This window comes from Malaya genurostris, chromosome 2 (assembly GCF_030247185.1).
Source record: "Malaya genurostris strain Urasoe2022 chromosome 2, Malgen_1.1, whole genome shotgun sequence".
Classification (NCBI taxonomy): Eukaryota; Metazoa; Arthropoda; class Insecta; order Diptera; family Culicidae; genus Malaya; species Malaya genurostris.
In genome coordinates this window covers 335,393,464-335,414,286 of record NC_080571.1, presented here as the reverse complement: position 1 = coordinate 335,414,286, position 20,823 = coordinate 335,393,464, and the positions used below count along the sequence as shown (strand labels likewise).

General features: G+C 40.6%; 1 protein-coding gene across 4 annotated transcripts in view; it reads right to left on the bottom strand.

The window, feature by feature from the left end:
- LOC131431674 (rhomboid-related protein 2) overlaps positions 1 to 20,823 on the bottom strand; it is a 60,550-nt gene that overhangs the window by 6,619 nt on the left and 33,108 nt on the right. For all 4 annotated transcript variants that reach the window (XM_058597529.1, XM_058597528.1, XM_058597526.1 and 1 more), the window contains exon 2: positions 12,736 to 13,886. In XM_058597529.1, coding sequence (XP_058453512.1) covers positions 12,736 to 13,245 — 510 coding nt within the window. In that variant the 5' untranslated portion in view covers positions 13,246 to 13,886. The remainder of the gene's footprint in view (positions 1 to 12,735; positions 13,887 to 20,823) is intronic.

The following is a 20,823-nucleotide window of genomic DNA, read 5'->3' as shown; positions in this document are numbered from 1 at the left end:
TTTAGTTGCACCACTTTAACTAGAATCCGAATCAAAACAAATTTGGTTTAAGTGGTTTCGGTTTCGGAAATATGGGATATAATGATTGAAAACTACGTACATTCTACGATTTATCGGAGACGGTTCGATAGATTTTCACAAACTTAGAGAGAAATATGAAATTTTATGAATCCATAGATTGGTATGAAATTTTATTCGGATCCGACTTCTGGCTTCAGATTTATAAGGAAAAGAATGTTAGAAAAATCCAACAGACTAAATGACCACGCAGATAATGAAAAAAAAACTCAACGAAATTGTGCTCAAAACTATTCCATTGTTATTTGATAGACAAACCTAACGGTTTCGGCTATACCGGTTCCCGGTTTCCGGTTACTAAAGGTTCGGAAATACTGGTAAAAAATTTCTCAAGAATTGTTGAATCGTTTTCACAAGCATGGGCTCGAATAAAAGATCCTATGGTTTGATGGGTGGTTATGAATCCTATTTCCGATTCCGGAATTTTAAGATGAAAAGTGTTAAAAATGTAAAAACTTTCCGAAAAAGTGCTAAAAACTGTCGCTTTTGGGTATACTGGATCCCAGAAATAATGTTCGAAATTCCATGAAAACGGATCTTATTTTTAATGTAACTATTCCGGTTTTCACAAACTCAGTATAAGAAAAAAAAATAGATTTTACGACCTCATAGTTATTAAGCAAATTTTACCCGGGATCGACTTCCCGTTCCGGAATTGCAGGTTAAAGAGTTTTAAATATTTAAAGCTTTTATTGACAACCACAGTGCAAAACGAAGATAAATCTTAAATATTATACAATATGAAGGTCAAGTTAGTTTATGGTCATATGAACTTTCTTGTGTACTAGGATACCGGAAATAGTAATCAAGAAAATCTGAAATTGAAACGGGTTTTCATTATAAACTGATAATGCACTGGTGAGTCGAAGACGAAAAGCAAAACAAATTGAACAAATCGTTTTCGTTCGGCACGTCAAAAAAGACATTGCACTCCGTTGCAAAACAAAAAAAGTGTTCTGTAAGTAGCAGAAACTTTACGTCTGCTTAGCGGTTCAAATTGAACTGCCGAGTTTAGCACTAAGCAGTTCAATTTGAACTGCTCTGCACTGATGAGTCAAAGACGAAACGTAAAACTAATAAATTGAAATAGTCATGGGCATTTAGAACAAACCGGTATTTACGAGTTACCAAAACTTAAATATTGAAATTGTTTTATTTTCTACAGAGGAATTAAAGTATCTAAATGATCTAAATACCATTAGTCGAATACACGACCTTTTTGCTAGTTTGGAGAATTTTTCTCTGTTTTCTAAAATAGTATAGGTATTTTGAGTATGTGTTCTACCGAGAGATCTTATATCAAACGATTTCATGTTCGACACTATGCACATTATTATTTTCAGCAAGGAATCTTATTTCAAATGAATATTTTTCACGTTTTTACACGATGTTACCAAACCATTAATTTCGTTTACTGTAGAAACAGAACGGCAACACTTGGCGTTTGAATTTAGTTTTGTGAGTTTGAGTTTGGACGCTGTTTGTACATTAGGTTTTGTTTATCTCAGAATCGTGTGAGTATTTCTTGCACTATCTGATACGAGGCAACAGTTCTTTGCTACTTTTGTTTCCAGTGAAGACAACTCATAACTGTATTGAACAAGACGCAAGGGCGAACTGAATTATAACATTTATGATATTGAACAAACTGTCAATTAGGGATAAAGAAAAATTGCTCATAAAATGGTGGGGCTCAAAAGTTCATACAAAGCTCAACTTTTCGGCTACACCAAGAAAGTACTACTTTCCAACTTTTGTGATTGTCAATAGAAAATCATGTGTATGCAGTTTTGTTTAAAAGGTGATGAATATGAGAATATGTAGAGCACATGTTTTATCAGTTTTCCACTCGAAAATAGAGCTTGAGCTTGAGCGATCACCCCTGGTTGCTACTCCGTTACTGATCGGGATTAGTTGAAATTGTACAGGAAACTTCTAGATGATTCGGCCTGGGACTGTCAAATCATCCTTCAATGTACATCTTCTGATAACCCCAGAATTCATTGATCGTTACTCGTGCCGGGCAGGCCTATATTGTAATTAAATTATATCATTTTAAATTACCAAACAAAGGTTAACAGATTTCACGCGCGTCTTGATTGTTTATTATTTCCCATTTATTATTCACCGCGAACAATTATTAATTTGTTATACTGGTTGATCTGGGCAGCCGGCTACCGAGAAAAAAATATTAATTTATCAAAAAAACAAGTATCTATGTTGTCTCTGTTATTAACATTGTAATATTAACGAATCTTCGAAATAGTTGATTTTCATCATTCAATTTATAATCGTGCAAGACAAACAATAACTTGGAAGAAGATAAAATAAAACTTTTCTCAGAAGCTCGCCGGAAATTGATAAGTTGAATGAAGAGATAATTTAGTTAAATAGAGTAATCAGATGTGAATCGTTGAAAAAATCTGATAACTGAAGGAAAAAAGACACTTCTGCAATTGTCGCTTTTTACGACATGGAAGCAGGAATCCACACGGCATCTAGGCTGGTACTGTCCGGAGAAAGATGATAGGTACCATCAATCTCCTAGTGGACCCCAGCCATTCCACTTGAAAATAGAGTAGGTAGTATGAGAGTAATAAAATTGTGTTAAACTTGACAGTAGTAAGCAGTAGAATCTTCGAAAAACCTATGTGAGTTCTTTTAATTACTTTTCGCTCTAAGCTCGAGTTTTATCGGAAACTAATAGTTAATGGGACATCGGTTTGTCATCAATCGTCAAAATTTGCAAAACAATCGATCGCGCTCTTTAATCCACAACTCCGGAACCAAAGCTCAGTTCCGATTTAACATTTTATAAAGACTTAGGAGAATGTGCAAATCGGTTCAACCTTCTCCAACAACACCCTAAGTGCACGATTCTGGTGCATTGACTCACACACGCAAACCTTGAAAGTTAAAGTTATTCGTTAATCGAAGATGTAGATATCCAGATTTTTTTAAAATTCTTGTAACATATGAATATTATGGAAACGAGACCAATGAGTAGGCAATGAAAATCAGTTTTTGGAATTCATGTTTTTAAATCCAATGTGACGATTCCTCGTTCGTGGCAATTTTTCTAAATATCATTAATATCCATAGTTGAAAGAAATTTAAAATTCAATGATGTGTCTTAACCGGCTCATCGTGAAATTTAATTTGTTCACATTTTGATCAACAAAATTGAGATTAGAATTTCATTCAAAAAATCATATTATCAAAAGCTCTCAGATTTCGAAAACTATATAATGAGAGCATTGTTTATTGAATGCTATCCTCAGTTTAGTCCGCATACAAGTAAAGACTGTCCCAGAAAGTATGGATGCAACCAAAAACCGCTGCCATTTCGCAATGGTTCTGAATCTGTCAATTTTTATGACTGCCTCCAGTTGTTTCACTCTTCTCTAACCACTTGTGCAGTTATTTATTCGTTTTCATTAGTGGACTTTCAGCAGAACAACGTCGAAAAATTGTGTACAAATGGTGCACAGAACGCGGACTGTCACTGAGAAAGATAGCAAAAATGGAAGGAGTAAGTGAAAAGCCGTGCGAAATACAATCAGGAAGTTCGGTGAGGATAACACCTTTGAGGATAAACCGAAAACGGGTTGAAAAAAAGGTCCTGCTAACCCTCAGTTGGATAAACGTATACTGAAGGCGTTCGAGCAAAAGAAGGAAGTTTCAGTTCGGGATGTGGCCAAAAAAGTGGGCACTTTGAAGTCAAATGTTCTTAGTGCTAAAGAACGTTTGAATCTTCGAACCTATAAGAAGCAGAAACAACCAAAACGTAGTCCGAAACAAGAAGAATCGATCAGGCCGAGGGTTCGAAAGCTGTACATTCTTGCTGGAAATTTGAACTGCATAATTATGGACGACGAAACCTACGTGAAACTCGATTACAAATCCTTGCCGGGACCACAATATTTTACGGTGCGAGAAGGGCAAGTGTTAAACCAGTCCGAGACATCGATTGAAGTCGAAAAATTTGGTAAGAAAGCTATGGTCTGGCAAGCAATTTGTAGCTGCGGTAAGATTTCGAAACCCTTCATCACCAATGCTTCAATGAACAGCGAAATATACATCAAGGAATGTTTACAAAAAACGACTTCTACCCACGATTCGAAGCCACAAGCCACATCTTGCTTCTTGCCACTACTCGAAATCAACGGTTAGAATGGCATACTACCAAAAATGTCACTTTCGTCCCAAAAGACATGAATCCACCAAATTGCCCACAAATTCGACCAATTGAGAAATTTTGGCCATTAACGAAGGCACATCTTGGAAAACATGTCTCGGCAGCCGAAACCATTCAACAGTTCGAAAAAGATTGGAAAAAAGTGTCAAAACTTGTCACCAAGAAGTCTGTACGGAATTTAATGAGGAACGTTCGCAAGAAGGTGTGTCAGCTAGCTATAATGGCTAAGTAGCAAATGTTGAGAATAATATATTGTTGTTGTAGTCTAATATTATCAGTATATCGAATAAAATTTGAATATCTAACACTTGAGAATTATTTACAGCGAAATCAAAGTGCGTCCATACTTTCAGGGACAGTCTTTATATGGGAATATTTGGTTAATTGTAAAGAAAAAAACTTTCAGATCCTATGTGTGCTGTTTGGAATCGAACCTAGGCAGGCTGCCTGAAAGGTAAAGACGTAGCTCTTACGTTATACCCGACTCAAACATATTCGCGTGAAATGACAGTAATAAACTATGACAAATGAATGACAAGATGCTGACTTTCAACACTCTGAATTGATCATTCCATATCGGCACAATTTCATATAGAATTTCGAATATTATATTATCTGTCCTTTTATAGTGAATCCAAGCATTTTCGTGATCATGCAAAAATCTTGATTCTTGAAATCTGATTGAAACTCTTGAGAAAAACGATTTTTACTTGTCAAGCGCTATCTGGCTTCCCCTTACTCAAAAGAATCTCTTGTAAGATATGTTGTGTTATCGTAATATCAATAGATATCCATGATTGCCATCCCTTCCATATAAGAGCACAATTCGCCACCATATGTCGACAATTTTGAATTGTTTATTTTTACCCCTAAGAAATCGAGAACACGACACGATAAACGAAGACATTAAAATCTCCGTTGTCTGTCAAGCGAACAACCGTCTCAAGTAAGTACATTTAGTTGATAGAATAGTACCCATTCATTTGTAACATCTTGTCAATTATTGACACTGCCAAGACGGTGACTGTCGCCGTTGATGCTCTGCAGGAAGGGGTATCTCTATTGACTAATGGCATGTGGTGGAACGGAACCGCAACTGGCTCGGATTTACCATCCACACACACACAGCACCTATTCATTCGGTTTAGCGACAGTCAAGCGTGGCTTTCGATGCAAATATTTATAACCACCTGTGACACAAACCACACTTGAAACCATATGGTATCGTATATCGATTTACACGCCAAAATCAATTTGCTTTTTCACTGTTGCTCGTTCTTCGAATTGCGTACCTGCCGACAATCAGAAATGTCGTGACACCACTAGACACGGCACAGGACTGTTCAGTTGACGTTTTGTTTCATCGAAGTAGACAAGGAGAGGAAAACTGCCAATTATGTATACGAAACCGAATAGCCCGCCCTAGCCATCTCAGTAACCATAGCCTTATGAAATGGAGCATGGTAAACAATAAATAGTTCTATTCTGACGCAAGAGAGCTAGTGGTGGCGAAATGGACATTAGAATTTTTTGAATTTTGAGGAAACGATTATTTTGATAGATCTGCCAATCATAAGTTTGAAAACTGTGCAAATTAAAAGCATACACTCATTACACTACCCAATTGTAATGATTCGCATTCTCTTGTTGCGTTTCATGCTTAGTTTTCATCAGTTGAAAACGAAAGTAAGGAAAACCGTGGAAAGTGGAAAACAAACTGTGTCAAACCGTGTTCACAAACCGTAGACCGAACAAAACCAAACGGCAATAAGATGCGTGTGTGTCAATCAGTATTCGGGACATGTAGTGCATGGGAAACCTTGTTCAGGTGACCGAGATTCCTGTGCAAAGCAGCACAGTGTTGCGCTGTTCCCTACAGAGGTGTCAGTTTCATGAATCCTGCCTTGCCTTGTTACTACCGTTCCTTGTAAGCAAATCCCATGACATCAATCATGATTTCGGAAACTCTATCTCCGATCAATACGACTTTGTTTCGTTTATGGAATTTTGACTTACGTATGTCAAACGTGTCCCAAATTATGTCATTTGCTTCTTAAAATCGATGCATCATAATTTTTCACGTCTAGTTTTCTCTGTCCAAAGGAATCACGGCTATATGTCTGACGGTGTATATGTTGCTTACGAAATGGTTCCACTATTGAACATAATCAGCTGCATTGTGACAAATTGCTTTAGCAGAGACAATGAATGACACCTAGTCTAAATAAAACGGCTGCGATTTCCGTTATAGGTCTTCCCTTGTATCACGTGTAGAAGAATTAGAATGCAACGCGATTTCGATTTAACGTGGCTAAACGGTCTCTTGTCGGGGTATTGATTCGATTAGAACTTATGGATTTTGGTATCCGGTAGGGTTTGAAAGAATTTGTTTCTTCTTTCTTTTCGTGTAACCAAAGAGATGATTGAAAAACAGCAGTCGTTTTTTTTATTTTGAAATCTTGATTTATAAAACCACTTCAAATATATTTTTACAGTATGTAGTCATCAAATTCATTGCAACAATTTTCTTATTGTAATGATTTTTGAAGAACATCGCTAGCTCGGCATCCGCCAACTTGGATTTGAAATGACTTACCTTACCTAAAGCTTGCTTCAGATAGAATTTGAACAAAGACAATTGTCTGTATTTTAGTTATTTATTATTGAATTCAAGATCTTTTTTTATACAAATGTAGCGTTTTCTTCATACTTTTAAGAAAAAATACGGAAAAAATTATTCGTCACGGTTTCGAAGGAATTCTCGAATTTTTCCTGTAACACGGTTCATTAGGCGGCGCACATCTTCTTCGTCCATCGTTTTAGCTATCTTATTCCACCAGGTCGTCATCTGATAGATGTCTTTGACAACCTTTCCCTTTGCCTTGAGTCTCCTCTTCATGATTGCCCAGTATTTCTTAATAGGGTGGAACTGGGGGCAACTTGCCAAATCTGGCCAAAACATTACGGGATGGTCGTGGGATCGAATGAACAACAAACTTCGTTTTTAGAGACACTCTTTTTGGTATAGTTCCGATGTTATTGTCTTATTTGTAACGATAACTTTCGTTTTTTTGCCACAGCTGCAAATGCCCTGCCAAATCATAAATTTTCTTGCAAATTTGTCGGCAAAAACAAATTTAAATTTGGCTGGAACATCCCCTCGAGCCGTTGCCAAATAAAATTTTTGACCTGGGATTTGCCCGAAGTCAGCCTTGACATAGGTTTCATCGTCCATCAGAAGACACCCGTCGAACTTGGTCAGCACCTGGTCATATAGTTTCCGAGCACGAATTTTGACCATACTATTCTGTTTTATGGTGCGATTTGGCTGTTTGCTAGCTCGATACGACTTGATTCCTTCCCGGAGTCGAGTTCTCCTCACGGTACTATGGGCAGCACGGAATTTTCTGGCCAAATCACGGTCCGACAGATTAGGATTCCTCTTAATCGTCTTCAAAATCTTACCACGCAGTTTCCGGTCGACAGTTCCACTCCGACGATTGGCTTGAGGCTTCCGAATCGTCGTCAATGTTTCCTTATACCGTTTGATAACGCGCCATGCGGTATTTCTGGGCAATTTCAGCTTTTTAGCTAGCCTAGGTGCAGACCACAATGGATTTTCCTAATAACTGTGCACAATTTTTTCCCTTCTTTCGGCTTCCATGTTGATTGTTTACAAAGTACAGTCGATTTGCGGAATATCAAAATTCATACGTGAAACTGACAAAATTCCCGAGACGTGGACGCCAAGAACTTCCAAATTCGTCCACCAGGAAGCAAGCTTTAACAGCTATAGACCTGGGGTGTCCTTTGCTGTATCAAGCATACGTCTCCACATAACTCGGTCCATGGCTGCTCGTAGCCAGCCACTCAAGGCACGGATGCTTCTGAGATCACCCTCCACTTGATCGATCCACCTTGCTCGCTGCGCTCCTCTTCTTCTTGTACCAGTCGGATTAGGTTCAAGAACCATTTTCACTGGGCTGTCGTCCGACATCCTTATGACATGCCCAGCCCATCGTAGACGTCCGATTTTAGATGTCCGTACGATGGGTGGTTCTCCTAGCAGCTGTTGCAATTCGTGATTCATAAGCCGTCTACACGTTCCATCTTCCATCTGCACTCCGTCATAGATGATTCTCAGTACCTTTCTTTCGAAAACACTTAGGGCGCGTTGGTCATCTGCCAACATAGTCCAGGTCTAGTGGCCATAGAGAAAAACCGGTCTAATGAGCGTTTTGTAGATGGTCAATTTCGTGCGTTGGCGTACTTTTCTCGATCGAAGGGATTCTCTGAGTCCAAAGTACGCACGATTCCCTGTCAAAATACGTCTATGAATTTCTCTGCTGGTGTCATTGTCGGTGGTCACCAGTGAGCCCAAATACACGAACTCGTCAACCACCTCGATATCGTCACCGTCTATCAATATGTATTTTGTTTTTGACGCATTTATAGCCAGTCCGATACGACTAGTTTCAGCTTTCAGTCCGATGTAAGTTTTCTTCATCTTCTCAAAGTTACGTGTTACAATATCAATATCGTCAGCGAAGCCAAAAAGTTATACGGACTTTCGGAAGATCGTGCCACTCGTGTCGATCCTTGCTCTTCGAATCACACCTTCCAAGGCAATATTGAACAAGATACAAAAGAGTCCATCACCTTGCCATAGCTCTCTCCGAGATTCGGAAGGACTCGAGAGCGTCCCAGGAACTCGGACGTAGCACATCACTCTATCCATAGTTGCTTTGATCAATCGCGTCAGTTTATCCGGGAAACCGTATTCGTGCATTATCTGCCATAGCTGTTCCCGATCGATTGTGTCGTATGTCACTTTGAAGTCAATGAATAGATGATGCGTGGGTACGTTGTATTCACGACACTTCTGGAGTACTTGTCTTATCGCGAATATGTGATCCGTAGTGGCGCGGGCTCCAGTAAATCCCGCTTGGTACGGCCCTACGAATTCCTTCGCTATTGGTGATAGACGACGGCAAAGGATTTGGGAGAGTACCTTGTAGGCGGCGTTCAGCAATGTGATTGCGCGGTAGTTGCAACAGTCGAGCTTATCGCCCTTTTTGTAGACGGGACATACCACTCCATCCATCCATTCCTGCGGTAGAATCTCCTCCTCCCAAATCTTAGAAATCATCCAGTGCAGCGCTCTAGCCAGTGCCTCTCCTCCATGTTTGAGCAGCTCGCCTGGCAACTGGTCATTGCCCGCGGCTTTGTTGATCCTCAGCTTGCCGATCTCCTCACTTATCTCCGTCAGATCAGGTGCTGGGAATCTGTCGTCGGCTGAGCGTGCACCCAGATTGATTCCTGTGTCGTTTTCTGTATCCTGTGCTTCGCCATTCAAATGCTCGTCATAGTACTGCTTCCACCTTTCGATCACTTCCCGTTCGTTCGTGAGAAGGTTACCACTGGTATCTCTGCACATTTCGGCCTGTGGCGTGTAGCCTTTACGTGAGCGGTTCACCTTCTCATAGAACTTCCGTGTGTCATTTGCGCGGTACAGCTGTTCCATCGCTTCGCGATCTTGGTCTTCCTAGTGGCGCTTTTTTCTTCCGGAAAACCGTGTTCTGTCTGTTCCGTGCCTCGTTCGGTGTTGCAGCATCCTCGCCCTTGCTGCATTCTTCTCTTCGACCAACTGCTGACATACGCCGTCAAACCAGTCATTTCCTCGATTCAATAACCTCGTACCTAGAACGGTTGCAGCTGTGCTACTCACGGCGGACCTTATGTTCCTCCAGCCGTCTTCAAGAGTCGCCGCGCCAAGCTGCTCTTCCGTTGGTAGCACTAGCTCCAGTTGTTGCGCGTATTCCTCTGCAGTACGAACGCTACGTAGCTGCTCGAGATTGAGTCCCGGCGTTCCTGTGCGACGAGTATTGTGCACCGTCGATAATTTTGAGCGCATACAAACCGCGACAAGGTAGTGGTCAGAATCAATGTTGGCACTGCGGTAGGTGCGGACATTGATGACGTCGGAGAAGAATCGCCCTGGGTTGGTAAACGACTGGACAATGCGCAATTCAGGCCCCAATGTGGTTCATAGCCTCTTGTCCAGTAACTTCTATCCCTACTTCCCCGCGGTGCCGGCTGGGGTGCGAGTAACCATAGGAAAGATCGGGTAACCAACCCCGGTGGGACCTTGGTCGTATGCTAACAGGGAAGAGGGGGCTTGCTTTCTCTTTACAGTGAGCAAGCCTACCCGAGCGTCTGTTCCCCATGTTAGGAGCGGCTGATTACCGTCCTTGTATCAGTGTGGGACTCTAAACAGTGCTGACTCGATGGTCCTCCGGCGAGACAGGAGGTTGGTGCAGGCCTAACAGCCGCCCGGAAAGCACTTGTTACGAATAATCAGGATATAAATACGACTCGGAATAATCGGCAAAGACCTACGCGACGAAATAAGGACCACGATTGGAAGCTTGGCACATGGAACTGCAAATCGTTTGGCTTCCCAGGATACGACCGAATGCTGCATGATGAGCTTCAAATCCGCGGCTTCGATGTCGTAGCATTGCAGGAACTTTGTTGGACGGGACAGAAGGTGTGGAAAAGTGGGCATCGAGCGGCTACCTTCTACCAGAGTTGTGGGACAACCAGCGTTCTAGGAACGGGATTTGTAGTGTTGGGCAAGATGCGCCAGCGCGTGATTGGGTGGCAGCCAATCAGTGATAGAATGTGCGTATTGAAGATCAAGGGCCGTTTCTTTAATTACAGCATTATCAATGTGCACTGCCCACATGAGACGAGATCCGATGACGAGAAGGAAGCATTCTACGCGCAGCTGGAACAAACCTACGACAGCTGTCCACGGCGGGATGTAAAACTCGTCATCGGCGACATGAATGCTCAGGTAGGCCGGGAGGCAATGTACAGGCCCGTGATCGGGCTGGAGAGCCTGCACGCGGTAACAAACGACAACGGTCAACGATGCGTAAACTTTGCAGCCTCCCTAGGAATGGTAGTTCGAAGCACCTTCTTCCCCCGCAAAGATATCCACAAAGCCACCTGGAGATCACTTGATCAACATACGGAAAATCAAATAGACCACGTTCTCATCGAAAACGATTAACTGCAAGTCGTGTTTGAAAAGTTTGAATAAACAGCATTTTTGGACATCTACACATCAAATCCGTTTCAAATAAAGACTGAAACGCGCAAAAATTGGTCGATAAAAATTTCAGTCACAATTCATAATAAAACTACAAGGATCAGCCCCATGGGGTTGTTCGAGCCATTGATGGGGAACAAGGCTACCAAAATTTCTAATGATCTACAATCAAACAGTTCAATCAAACGTCACACTTTTGAATCCGCAATTGCATGAGAGTCTGTTTAGATTGATCTTGATTAGGAATCAACACCGAACATTGTTTGTTTTATAAATGACGAAATTATACCAATATCCTAAATGTATGCAGTTATATCTTTGTGCATACTTGCGATACGGTTTTCAATATTTAAGCTTCTCTTCGCCAAGCTTGTGTTCAAGTTTTGTATGCAAGCAGTTATTTTTATAGTGTTAAGTTTCACTACCATTCTGCGATTTCGGATGAAGCGATAAACTTTTTCTCATTATCAATCGAGTTCATCTTATATAAATTAAAAATTAATCTTAAGAATTCAAAATTTACCCTAGATAGTTGTCAATTTCTCATGGGGAAACGACATAACATGAAATTTCATCCGAGCTTGCCTGACACAATGCATCGTTTTATGGCACTTTTTGTCGTGCTGTCTAGCAACAACCTACCTTTAGCATGCTACCGGTAGGACTGAAACATTAGCTATAATTTCGCTTCTATTTATAGTTTCGCGTGCTTCCAACAGCTTCGCTTTTGCATCGATTGACCAATCAGAGCGATACTTTCCCTTTGATATATCGCTTACCCCTTTAAAACCGTCGTCTATGGCAGGGAAATCCGGTATGCCGGAGATTTTTAGCGGACAAAATAAAACACTGCTCGTTACTAATCAAAATTTCAATAATTTATTATTGAAAATATGTGGCTTGATACATTCAAATCGAATCTTAGAAATATTTCCAATCAAATGGTGACATAATATTAATAATTGATACAAAATTGACTGAGCTGTCATTGTTCAAAACCTGACCACATTTCTACGTGTATTTTTCCTTGAGTTTCTAATTTGCACCCCTATATAGAAAATAAAGATGTGTTCCACATCAAAAAGTCTTTTACTTTGAATAATTTTTGAAGTCTGCATCCTATTCATTTAACCCATTATGTCATGGCGTATAATCCGAACAAATGTGTAAAACAATGAAATATTTTATGCTTGTATGTAAGATACATCATATGGTAGGATGATTTCTAACAGTGCATCTGCGTTTCGCATAATCTCCAACACATAATATGATGATATCAGTTCATTTGATTCAAATTTTAAAATCCCTTGGTTATAATGGGTTAGATACAAAATTTACTCACCTGTATTGCACTAACCGCCAGCAAACTCCAAGGAACTGCCCAAGGACAACATTGGCACAATTTGACCAGAACACTTTTAACATCTTTCCGCTTTCTTCGTTTACGATTAGTTCTAACAAACTTATCTACTACTTTGGCATCACGGTGTGGACCTCCATGGATTTTACTGGCACAACTATTATTTTTACTTGCACTATAATTACGTATCTTGTTCGTTCGCTCATCTTTCGCTTCACCTACTTTCACATCTATCGAATAGATGCGTCCCTTTTCTGACTCACAGAGACGTTCACTTTCGATACTGGACTCACTGTCACTGCTCTTCCGGATGAACGGTTCCGTAAGGTCTTCGTCTGGTGCGGGTTCATTACCCGCTTGGATTGCCGGAACGCCTGTTTCCTTTTCGGTCCATGCCTCGCAACGTCCTTTGGAAGTGCTGGCAGCACCGAACACACTCGCCAGAATGTTGGTAGTTGGAACAATCTTCGTTGATTTCAGCTTTCCTTCCATAATACTGATTGAAGCAGGTCATGACCGAGCTGCTTCTACGCGTTTTGCTGCTTGTGTTGACAAATAGCAACAAAAATCGACTGCTGGGTGCTATCTAATCAGCAGGCCGTGAGTGCGAACTTCGATTACCGTCATCATCGAAGACAATAAACAATTTGTGAGTGCAGTCATCGATTTCATTCCGGTTCCCTTCATTTAGTATTTAGTTGTTTTCCAACCTTCTGAAGGAAGCTCTTTGTATTCCTAGTGCATCCGAGAAAAAGGCACCTACGACTTACCGATGATGAGGTAAATGTGACAGATAACGTGCACGAGGGTGCTTCTCTCTCGTACTTGTCATATATCGGGGTTAGGTGGTTAATTGATCTCACTAATTCGATCTTTTGTTCGCGCTTGATCGGTTGATGATTCGACGGATTTTGCTGAACTGGCCGATGATCGCGTGAGCTTGTTTAGTTTTCAACCTTGGTGAATGGTAGACGAATTCAGCATCAGTAGGATTATTCACTGGTATGTGATTCAGTTCAGAAATCACACGGCCATTCGGATGCTGAGATGGGGAAGACGATGCGTGACTGAGCCTACTTTGGGGATTGGCCCCATGTGTCATGAAGATTACGTTGGGTGCGAATTGAGCTTTACTGGAAGAATAATATAAACATGCGGTAATTAGTCGGAAGAAATCATTTATCATCAGTATCATTAAAGTCAAAATCGGTCTCGTTTCATGTATCCGATGTATATGGCTATTAAGAAGATGATTGAAGGATCACCGGTTTGCAAAAAAAAATAAAAACAATAAGCCGGTTATGCAATAATATTTATTATCTTTTCTGACAACTACATCAGTATTGCATCACTGTTTTATTGCCATGTTATAAATCACAACTGAGTTCGATATCCGTACTTGATCATGTCCATCATTCGAACAAGAACTAACAAAAACCGTGTTGTTCTTTGCCAATCATTCGCGTGCGTAGTCTACGAAAAAGGTAACGCGAGACAAAAATGTCATCTGCGTTGATTCATGCAGCGGTTGGAAATAATTCATTCGCGCACGGTAGCTCGGTAGCTCACAAACAGACCCGTCCCCAGCATGGGAAACAAACTATATTTTGTTGACACACTCTGTCAAGAGTCGTGAGTTTGGGTGATTGGTAGTTGATTGGCATACCTGTCTGAAATCTGTACCCTAACTATGTTTGACTAGTGCAATAAAAGTTACGGTAGCTTCAGTAATCTGTTTTTGCTTTGACCATTGACATTCATATCATTTTCATTTTGTACCAATAAATTAATTGGTTTTATACTTCCTTTGTATTTGTTCATAGTTAAGTCACTATCGCAAACCGTGAACGAACGAGTTGTGCAAAAAAAACAAAGACAGATGTCAAACGCAATCCTTTTTTTCCCCAACTATTACATTCGCCGACCAAAACAGCACTAGTTGAACCGCAGTGACACCGAGTTAGTCAAGGTAAAATCCAAAATATCAAATTCACCATCAACCGTGCCGCTACCGGACGGAAAGTGTCGATGACCAATTTGATGCTCGATCTGTTTCCACAGTTCCGGTATCGCTGCATCAATCTGAATTATGACATTTCGGCAAAAGGCGAGGCGCGAACAGGTGAAGGTTTTCCGTTTCCAAAAATGTCATGTTGTTGAATTCGATCCCATATCGCGATGACGACGATGCTCAACCGGGATGTTAAGCCGTGCGGACTCGTAAACCTAAAGCATGATGCCCGGATTATCCGTGAATCCGAAGAGCCATTACTCATCGGAAAATGAATATACACTCTATACGAGCTGTCAAACTCACTTTTCACGCATTTTCACAATCGTTTTGTGTTGGAAGTGGACCGTAATCTGTGCGCGTCTACACTCGGTTACGACCCCCGTCCCCTTCCAGAGCCGGGTGTGTAACCTTTTCTTCCCTCTCTCGGGGCAAACATACATTAGTACCGATAGCGATATCTGCTACCGACAGCAGGAGGGAGTGATTTTCCCGTCTCTGCTAGAGCCGTTGGATGTGCAATAAAAATGCTAAAAATACAACAGTTGATTCAAGAAATTTTTATTCCCGAGCTGGACGGAGAGGAAATGAATTAGTGACGGTAGATCTTCGCGCAGAGGCGAATTCTTGAGTTAATGGACAACGTGCCGCCGCACATGGGAGAAACTCGAATGGATCATATTCAAATGGGGAAGAGTCAAAACAAATGGGACCGTAGTTTAGCGGTTGAAACCAGTAGTATGTGTTGAACATCCGACGACGAAATAAGTTTTGATGAGCATTGTGGAATGTCAGGAATGTTTTTTTTTTTCTAATAATGAACCAAACGTTTGACAGAGTGCCCACTAATTTGTCTAATTCGGAGAAAATAGACAAACAATGTTAAATACAATAAATCTTAGAAAAGACGAAGTATTTCTAATATTGAATCATCATAGGAACTCCTAAGTCAAGGTGTATTTCCGTGCCGATGGCTGAATGGCTGCAGGAGGTTAAACATTGCAGTCGTGAACGGAATATCTTGGGCTTTTCCCTTACTGGATACACGCAATGCTTAGCAATCAACTTCTTTGATCATCGCTTCGGCAGGCCAGAGATTAGAAAGCTGAGTGTCTGTGGGTGTCCTCAAGGTGGTGTACTATCCCCACTTTTATGGAACCTTGTCGCTGATGGTTTGTTAAGGAAACTTAATAACCTTGGATTTCCGACTTATGGTTTTGCCGACGATTATCATATATTGATGACCGGTATAAGCATTAACACTCTCTTTGATTTAATGCAGCAAGCCCTGCGATCTGTTGAACAATGGTGTTGTCAGGTTTGGATTATCTGTAAATCCGGGCAAAACATCAATGGTGCTTTTCACTCATCGTAGGATAATTACAGGAGCTCGTCCGTTGCAGTTCTTTGGTTCAGGGGTCACTGTGGTCGATCAAGTTAAATACGTCGGGGTTATTCTTGACTCAAAACTGAATTGATCTGCTCACATTGATTTCAGGATTAAAAGAGCTTGCATGGCTTTCGGCCAATGCAGACGAGCTTTTGGAAAATCATGGGGACTCAAACCCAGATATATTCATTGGATCTACACAACTATCGTTAGACCAATTTTAGCATATGGATGTCTTGTATGGTGGCAGAAAGGAGAAGTCGCGACAGTTCAGTCAAAGCTAAATCATCTCCAAAGGATGGTCCTAATGGCGATGACAGGAGCATTCACGACAACTCCTACTGCTGCTCTAGAGGCGCTACTGTGCATTAAACCACTACATGTGTTCCTAAAACAAGAAGCATTATCTTGTGCATACCGTCTTAGGGTTACAGGGCTTTGGAACAGTAACCCATTAGAATATGCTACCAGTCACACTCGCTTGTGGTCTCAAATGGTTCCGTGGGATGAGTATTTACTCGCTCCTAGTGACCTAACTCTCACATGCAGTTTTCCTTTTAAAACATTCAATGTGAGCTATCCTCTTCGTTAGGAATGATTGTCTGGTTGTCTGGAACGACAACTTGATGAACACATAGTTTGTTTTACGGACGGTTCTCTGTTGAATGGTCGTGCTGGTGCTGGTATCTACTGTCGTGAAATAGGCTGGAGCAGTCTCATTCACTTGGTAGATACTGTACTGTGTTTCAAGCAGAAATCTAGGCAATTCTGTGTGGAGTACAATCGGCACTTCAGCAGAGGATCTGTGGTAAACGTATTTATTTTTGTTCCGACAGTCAGGCAGCCTTAAAAGCACTCAGTTCGAATGACTCACGGTCGAATCTAGTGATCGCATGTCGAACTCAAATTGAAGACCTCAGCATTTCAAATGCTGTTTACTTCATATGGGTACCCGGCCATTCTGGTATTACTGGAAATGAATGGGCTGATGAGTTGGCTAGAGCTGGTGCAACGAATGATTTCGTTGGTCCTGAACCAGCTTTACCACTTTCAACTAGTTGGATAAAGCACAAGATACGTTCTTGGGCTGCATCCAAACATGCCGGCTACTGGCGCAGCTTGCAAACTTGCGCTCAGACAAAAGCATTTCTACCAGATTTAAATCTGAAAATGTCAAAGTGTCTACTGCATTTCTCCAAGTATCATTGAAGTATTCTGGTCAGAGCTCTGACTGGACATTGCAAACTCAATTATCACATGGCTACTATTCAACGTGCTGAGTATTATTCGTGTGATTTGTGTGAATGAGATTATGGTACTTCATATCATCTGATATGTAACTGTCCCGCATTGACGCAGCTACGTATCCGGGTTTTTGGTTCTCCATACATGGTTGAGTCTGTGTATGCGGAGCTAAAATTGAAAGATATTCTCTCGTTTCTCACCCAATGTGGTAAGGAGCTATAGTCAGAAGGGTTCATCGTTCTTCCTGGAGTGAATGAATCCCTTCTGTATTCACCTTAAATAGGGTTTGGCAGATTGTTTGGCATCCTCTGGGGGGTACCGCATTTACTTCTGCTCGTACATACTGCGAGTCGTTCTGCATTCTTCCGGGAGTGCAGAATGGTGTCGCTTTTGTAAGATCTCTAAATCCTCTCGGGGGTTGGAGGTTTTATTAACAGCAGACTGTTCGGGACCTCGTAGAGGTTCAGAATTTCCTTCTGCTTCCACTAAATGTGATCCTCAGCAGATTGTTCAGCATCCCTTAGGGGTGCAGAATTTACTTCTGCTTTTATGTGTTTTTGTGTCGTCAATTTTTCCCATCCTCCTAGTCCAACCCTTACCATTTCCTTTCAATCCTTCCCTCTTATATATCGGGAAAATGATGCTAAAAACAAATTGATGGCAAGGCACAAATCTCCAAATATCAAGGGGAACGTGCCATTTGAGCCAATTTGTTCTGATTCCTGATTCCTGAAGATTGAATCGCTTTTTGTTGTCGCATACGTAACACTCGCATGCCATTCCGGGGGAAAAATCCTAAATACCGCCCATTCAATGGAAATAATTTCTCTTGGTGGAAGATCGTGTGCACGTACCCAGGAATGTTGTATTTAACATTATCATATTCGACATTGTGCACCTCGTTGTTAATCAAAGCGTTTGCGATTGTATCTCGTTAACGTCCAAACATGATAAAGACTGTCCCAGAAAGTATGGACGCACTTTGATTTCGCTGTAAATAATTCACAATTCAAATTTTATTTTATTCGATATACAGATAATATTAGATTACAACAACAGAATATTATTCTCAACATTTGCTACTTAGCCATTGTAGACTAGCTGGCGCACCTTCTTGCGAACGTTCCTCAATAAATTCTGTACAGACTTTTTGACGACAAGTTTTGACACTTTTTTCCAATCCTTTTCGAACTGTTGAATAGTTTCGGCTGCCGAGACATGTTTCCTAAGATGTGCCTTTGTTAATGCCCAAAATTCCTCAATTGGTCGAAGTTGTGGGCAATTTGGTAGACTCATATCTTTTGAGACGAAAGTGACGTTTTTGGTAGTATACCATTCTATCGTTGATTTCGAGTAGTGGCAAGAAGCAAGATCTGGCCAGAAGACAACAGGATCCTTGTGGCTTTGAATCATGGGTAGAAGTCGTTTTTGTAAACATTCCTTGATGTATATTTCGCTGTTCATTGAAGCAGTGGTGATGAAAGGTTTCAAAATCTTACCGCAGCTACAAACTGCTTGCCAGACCATAGCTTTCTTACCAAATTTTTCGACTTCAATCGATGTCTCCGACTGGTTTAACACTTGCCCTTCTCGCACCGTATAATATTGTAGTCCCGGCAAGGATTTGTAATCGAGTTTCACGTACGTTTCGTCGTCCATGTTTATGCAGTTCAAGTTTCCAGCAAGAATCGTATAGTACAGCTTTGAACCCTCGGCCTGATCGATGCTTCTTGTTTCGGAATACGTTTTGGTTGTTTCTGCTTCTTATAGGTTCGAAGATTCAAACGTTCTTTAGCACGAAGAACATTTGACTTCGAAGTGTCCACTTTTTTGGCCACATCCCGAACTGAAACCTCCTTCTTTTACTCGAACGCCTTCAGTATTCGTTTATCCAACTGAGGGTTAGCAGGACCTTTTTTTCGTCCCGTTTTCGGTTTATCCTCTAAGGTGTTATCCTCACTGAACTTCCTTATTGCATTTCGCTCGGCTTTTTCACTTACTCCTTCCATTTTTGCTATCTTTCTCAGTGACAGTCCGCGTTCTATGCACCATTTGTACACAATTTTTCGACGTTGTTCTGCTGAAAGTCCACGCATTTCGAAACAAACTAATGAAAACGAATAAACAACTGCATAAGTGGTTAGAGAAGAGTGTAAACAACAGGACGCAGCCCTAAAAATTGACAGATTCTGAACCATTGCGAAATGGCAGCGGTTTTTGGTTGCGTCCATACTTTCTGGGACAGTCTTTATACTCTGAGCTACAAGGCTTGTTCATTTGTATTTCTTTTACGGCTTGTTCATTTGTATTTCTTTTACGTCTAGATGCATTCATTGTTTAGGTAAGATTTCAATTTAGTTTGCTGTTGGTTTAACTTCGCAGTGCTTGTAATAAATACAAATATTCACCAAACTTTACAACTGGAAAGTTTAGTGAATATTTGAAAATAATATGATTTTCGGCTTTTCGGGTGAAAGTAGTATTTGAAATGTGTCAAATTTTGTTCTACTATTTGGAATATAGATTGTTGTTTTAGGTAACACAAAGCATGCAAATTTGTTCCTAATATTTGATTAGATTGCTCCTGACAAGTGCGTGTACATGCTTGGATACACTCCATAGACTAAATGACACTAAATCAGTGGAATTCAAGAAGTAGATAAGACAAAAGGAACAGAACAAAAGTACTGCAACGAAGATGAAATATTTAGTTTGGAAAACACTAGAACTGTTTATTATACCGATAAGTAAAATGTAAAAAAATAATGAAATACAATTATTTAAATTGGATACACTTAGAAGAATATAGCGTTTGTGTACGAAACTGTACCGGCGCTGAACCGGATAGGAAAGAGGAAAATAAATCCTAAAACTTTAGACTTGCGCCGAAAGCTGGTATGGATGGCCTGATGCACATTCAATCTAACTTTCAAGTGTCTATCAAAAAAAAACATCGCTGAAAAATTATAAGCACGTACGATGATGGTTTTCGTACTAATCGTCATCTTATTCTGTAGATTATCAATTCAAGTCGACTTTAAAAATTCAAGAATTCGTCCTTTAGTTTCAAAGACTGACTTTAATTAGTGGTCTATATATTGTATGATGATCAAAATAAGGTAAGTTTTCGTATGTATCCGAAGGCACTAGGATAGCCTTTTATCAAACGATTTGTTTTAGTCTTGACGCGTAGAGCCGTCTTGTGCTAGTTTTAAATTTGATCAGTATCGAGCTAGGAAAACAGATTGAAAAAATGACATGGGAATACAACTATGAAATGAAAGTCGCGAAAAAGCTACAGCGCGTGTATTCCACGTGTAGGGTAGTTTAATCGGAAAAACAACTTCCCCACATGAGAGCTAGCTACGGGTTCGATTCCCGTCTCTGCGGTAGCGTTTTCGCGTTTTTCATTTCATAGTTGTAT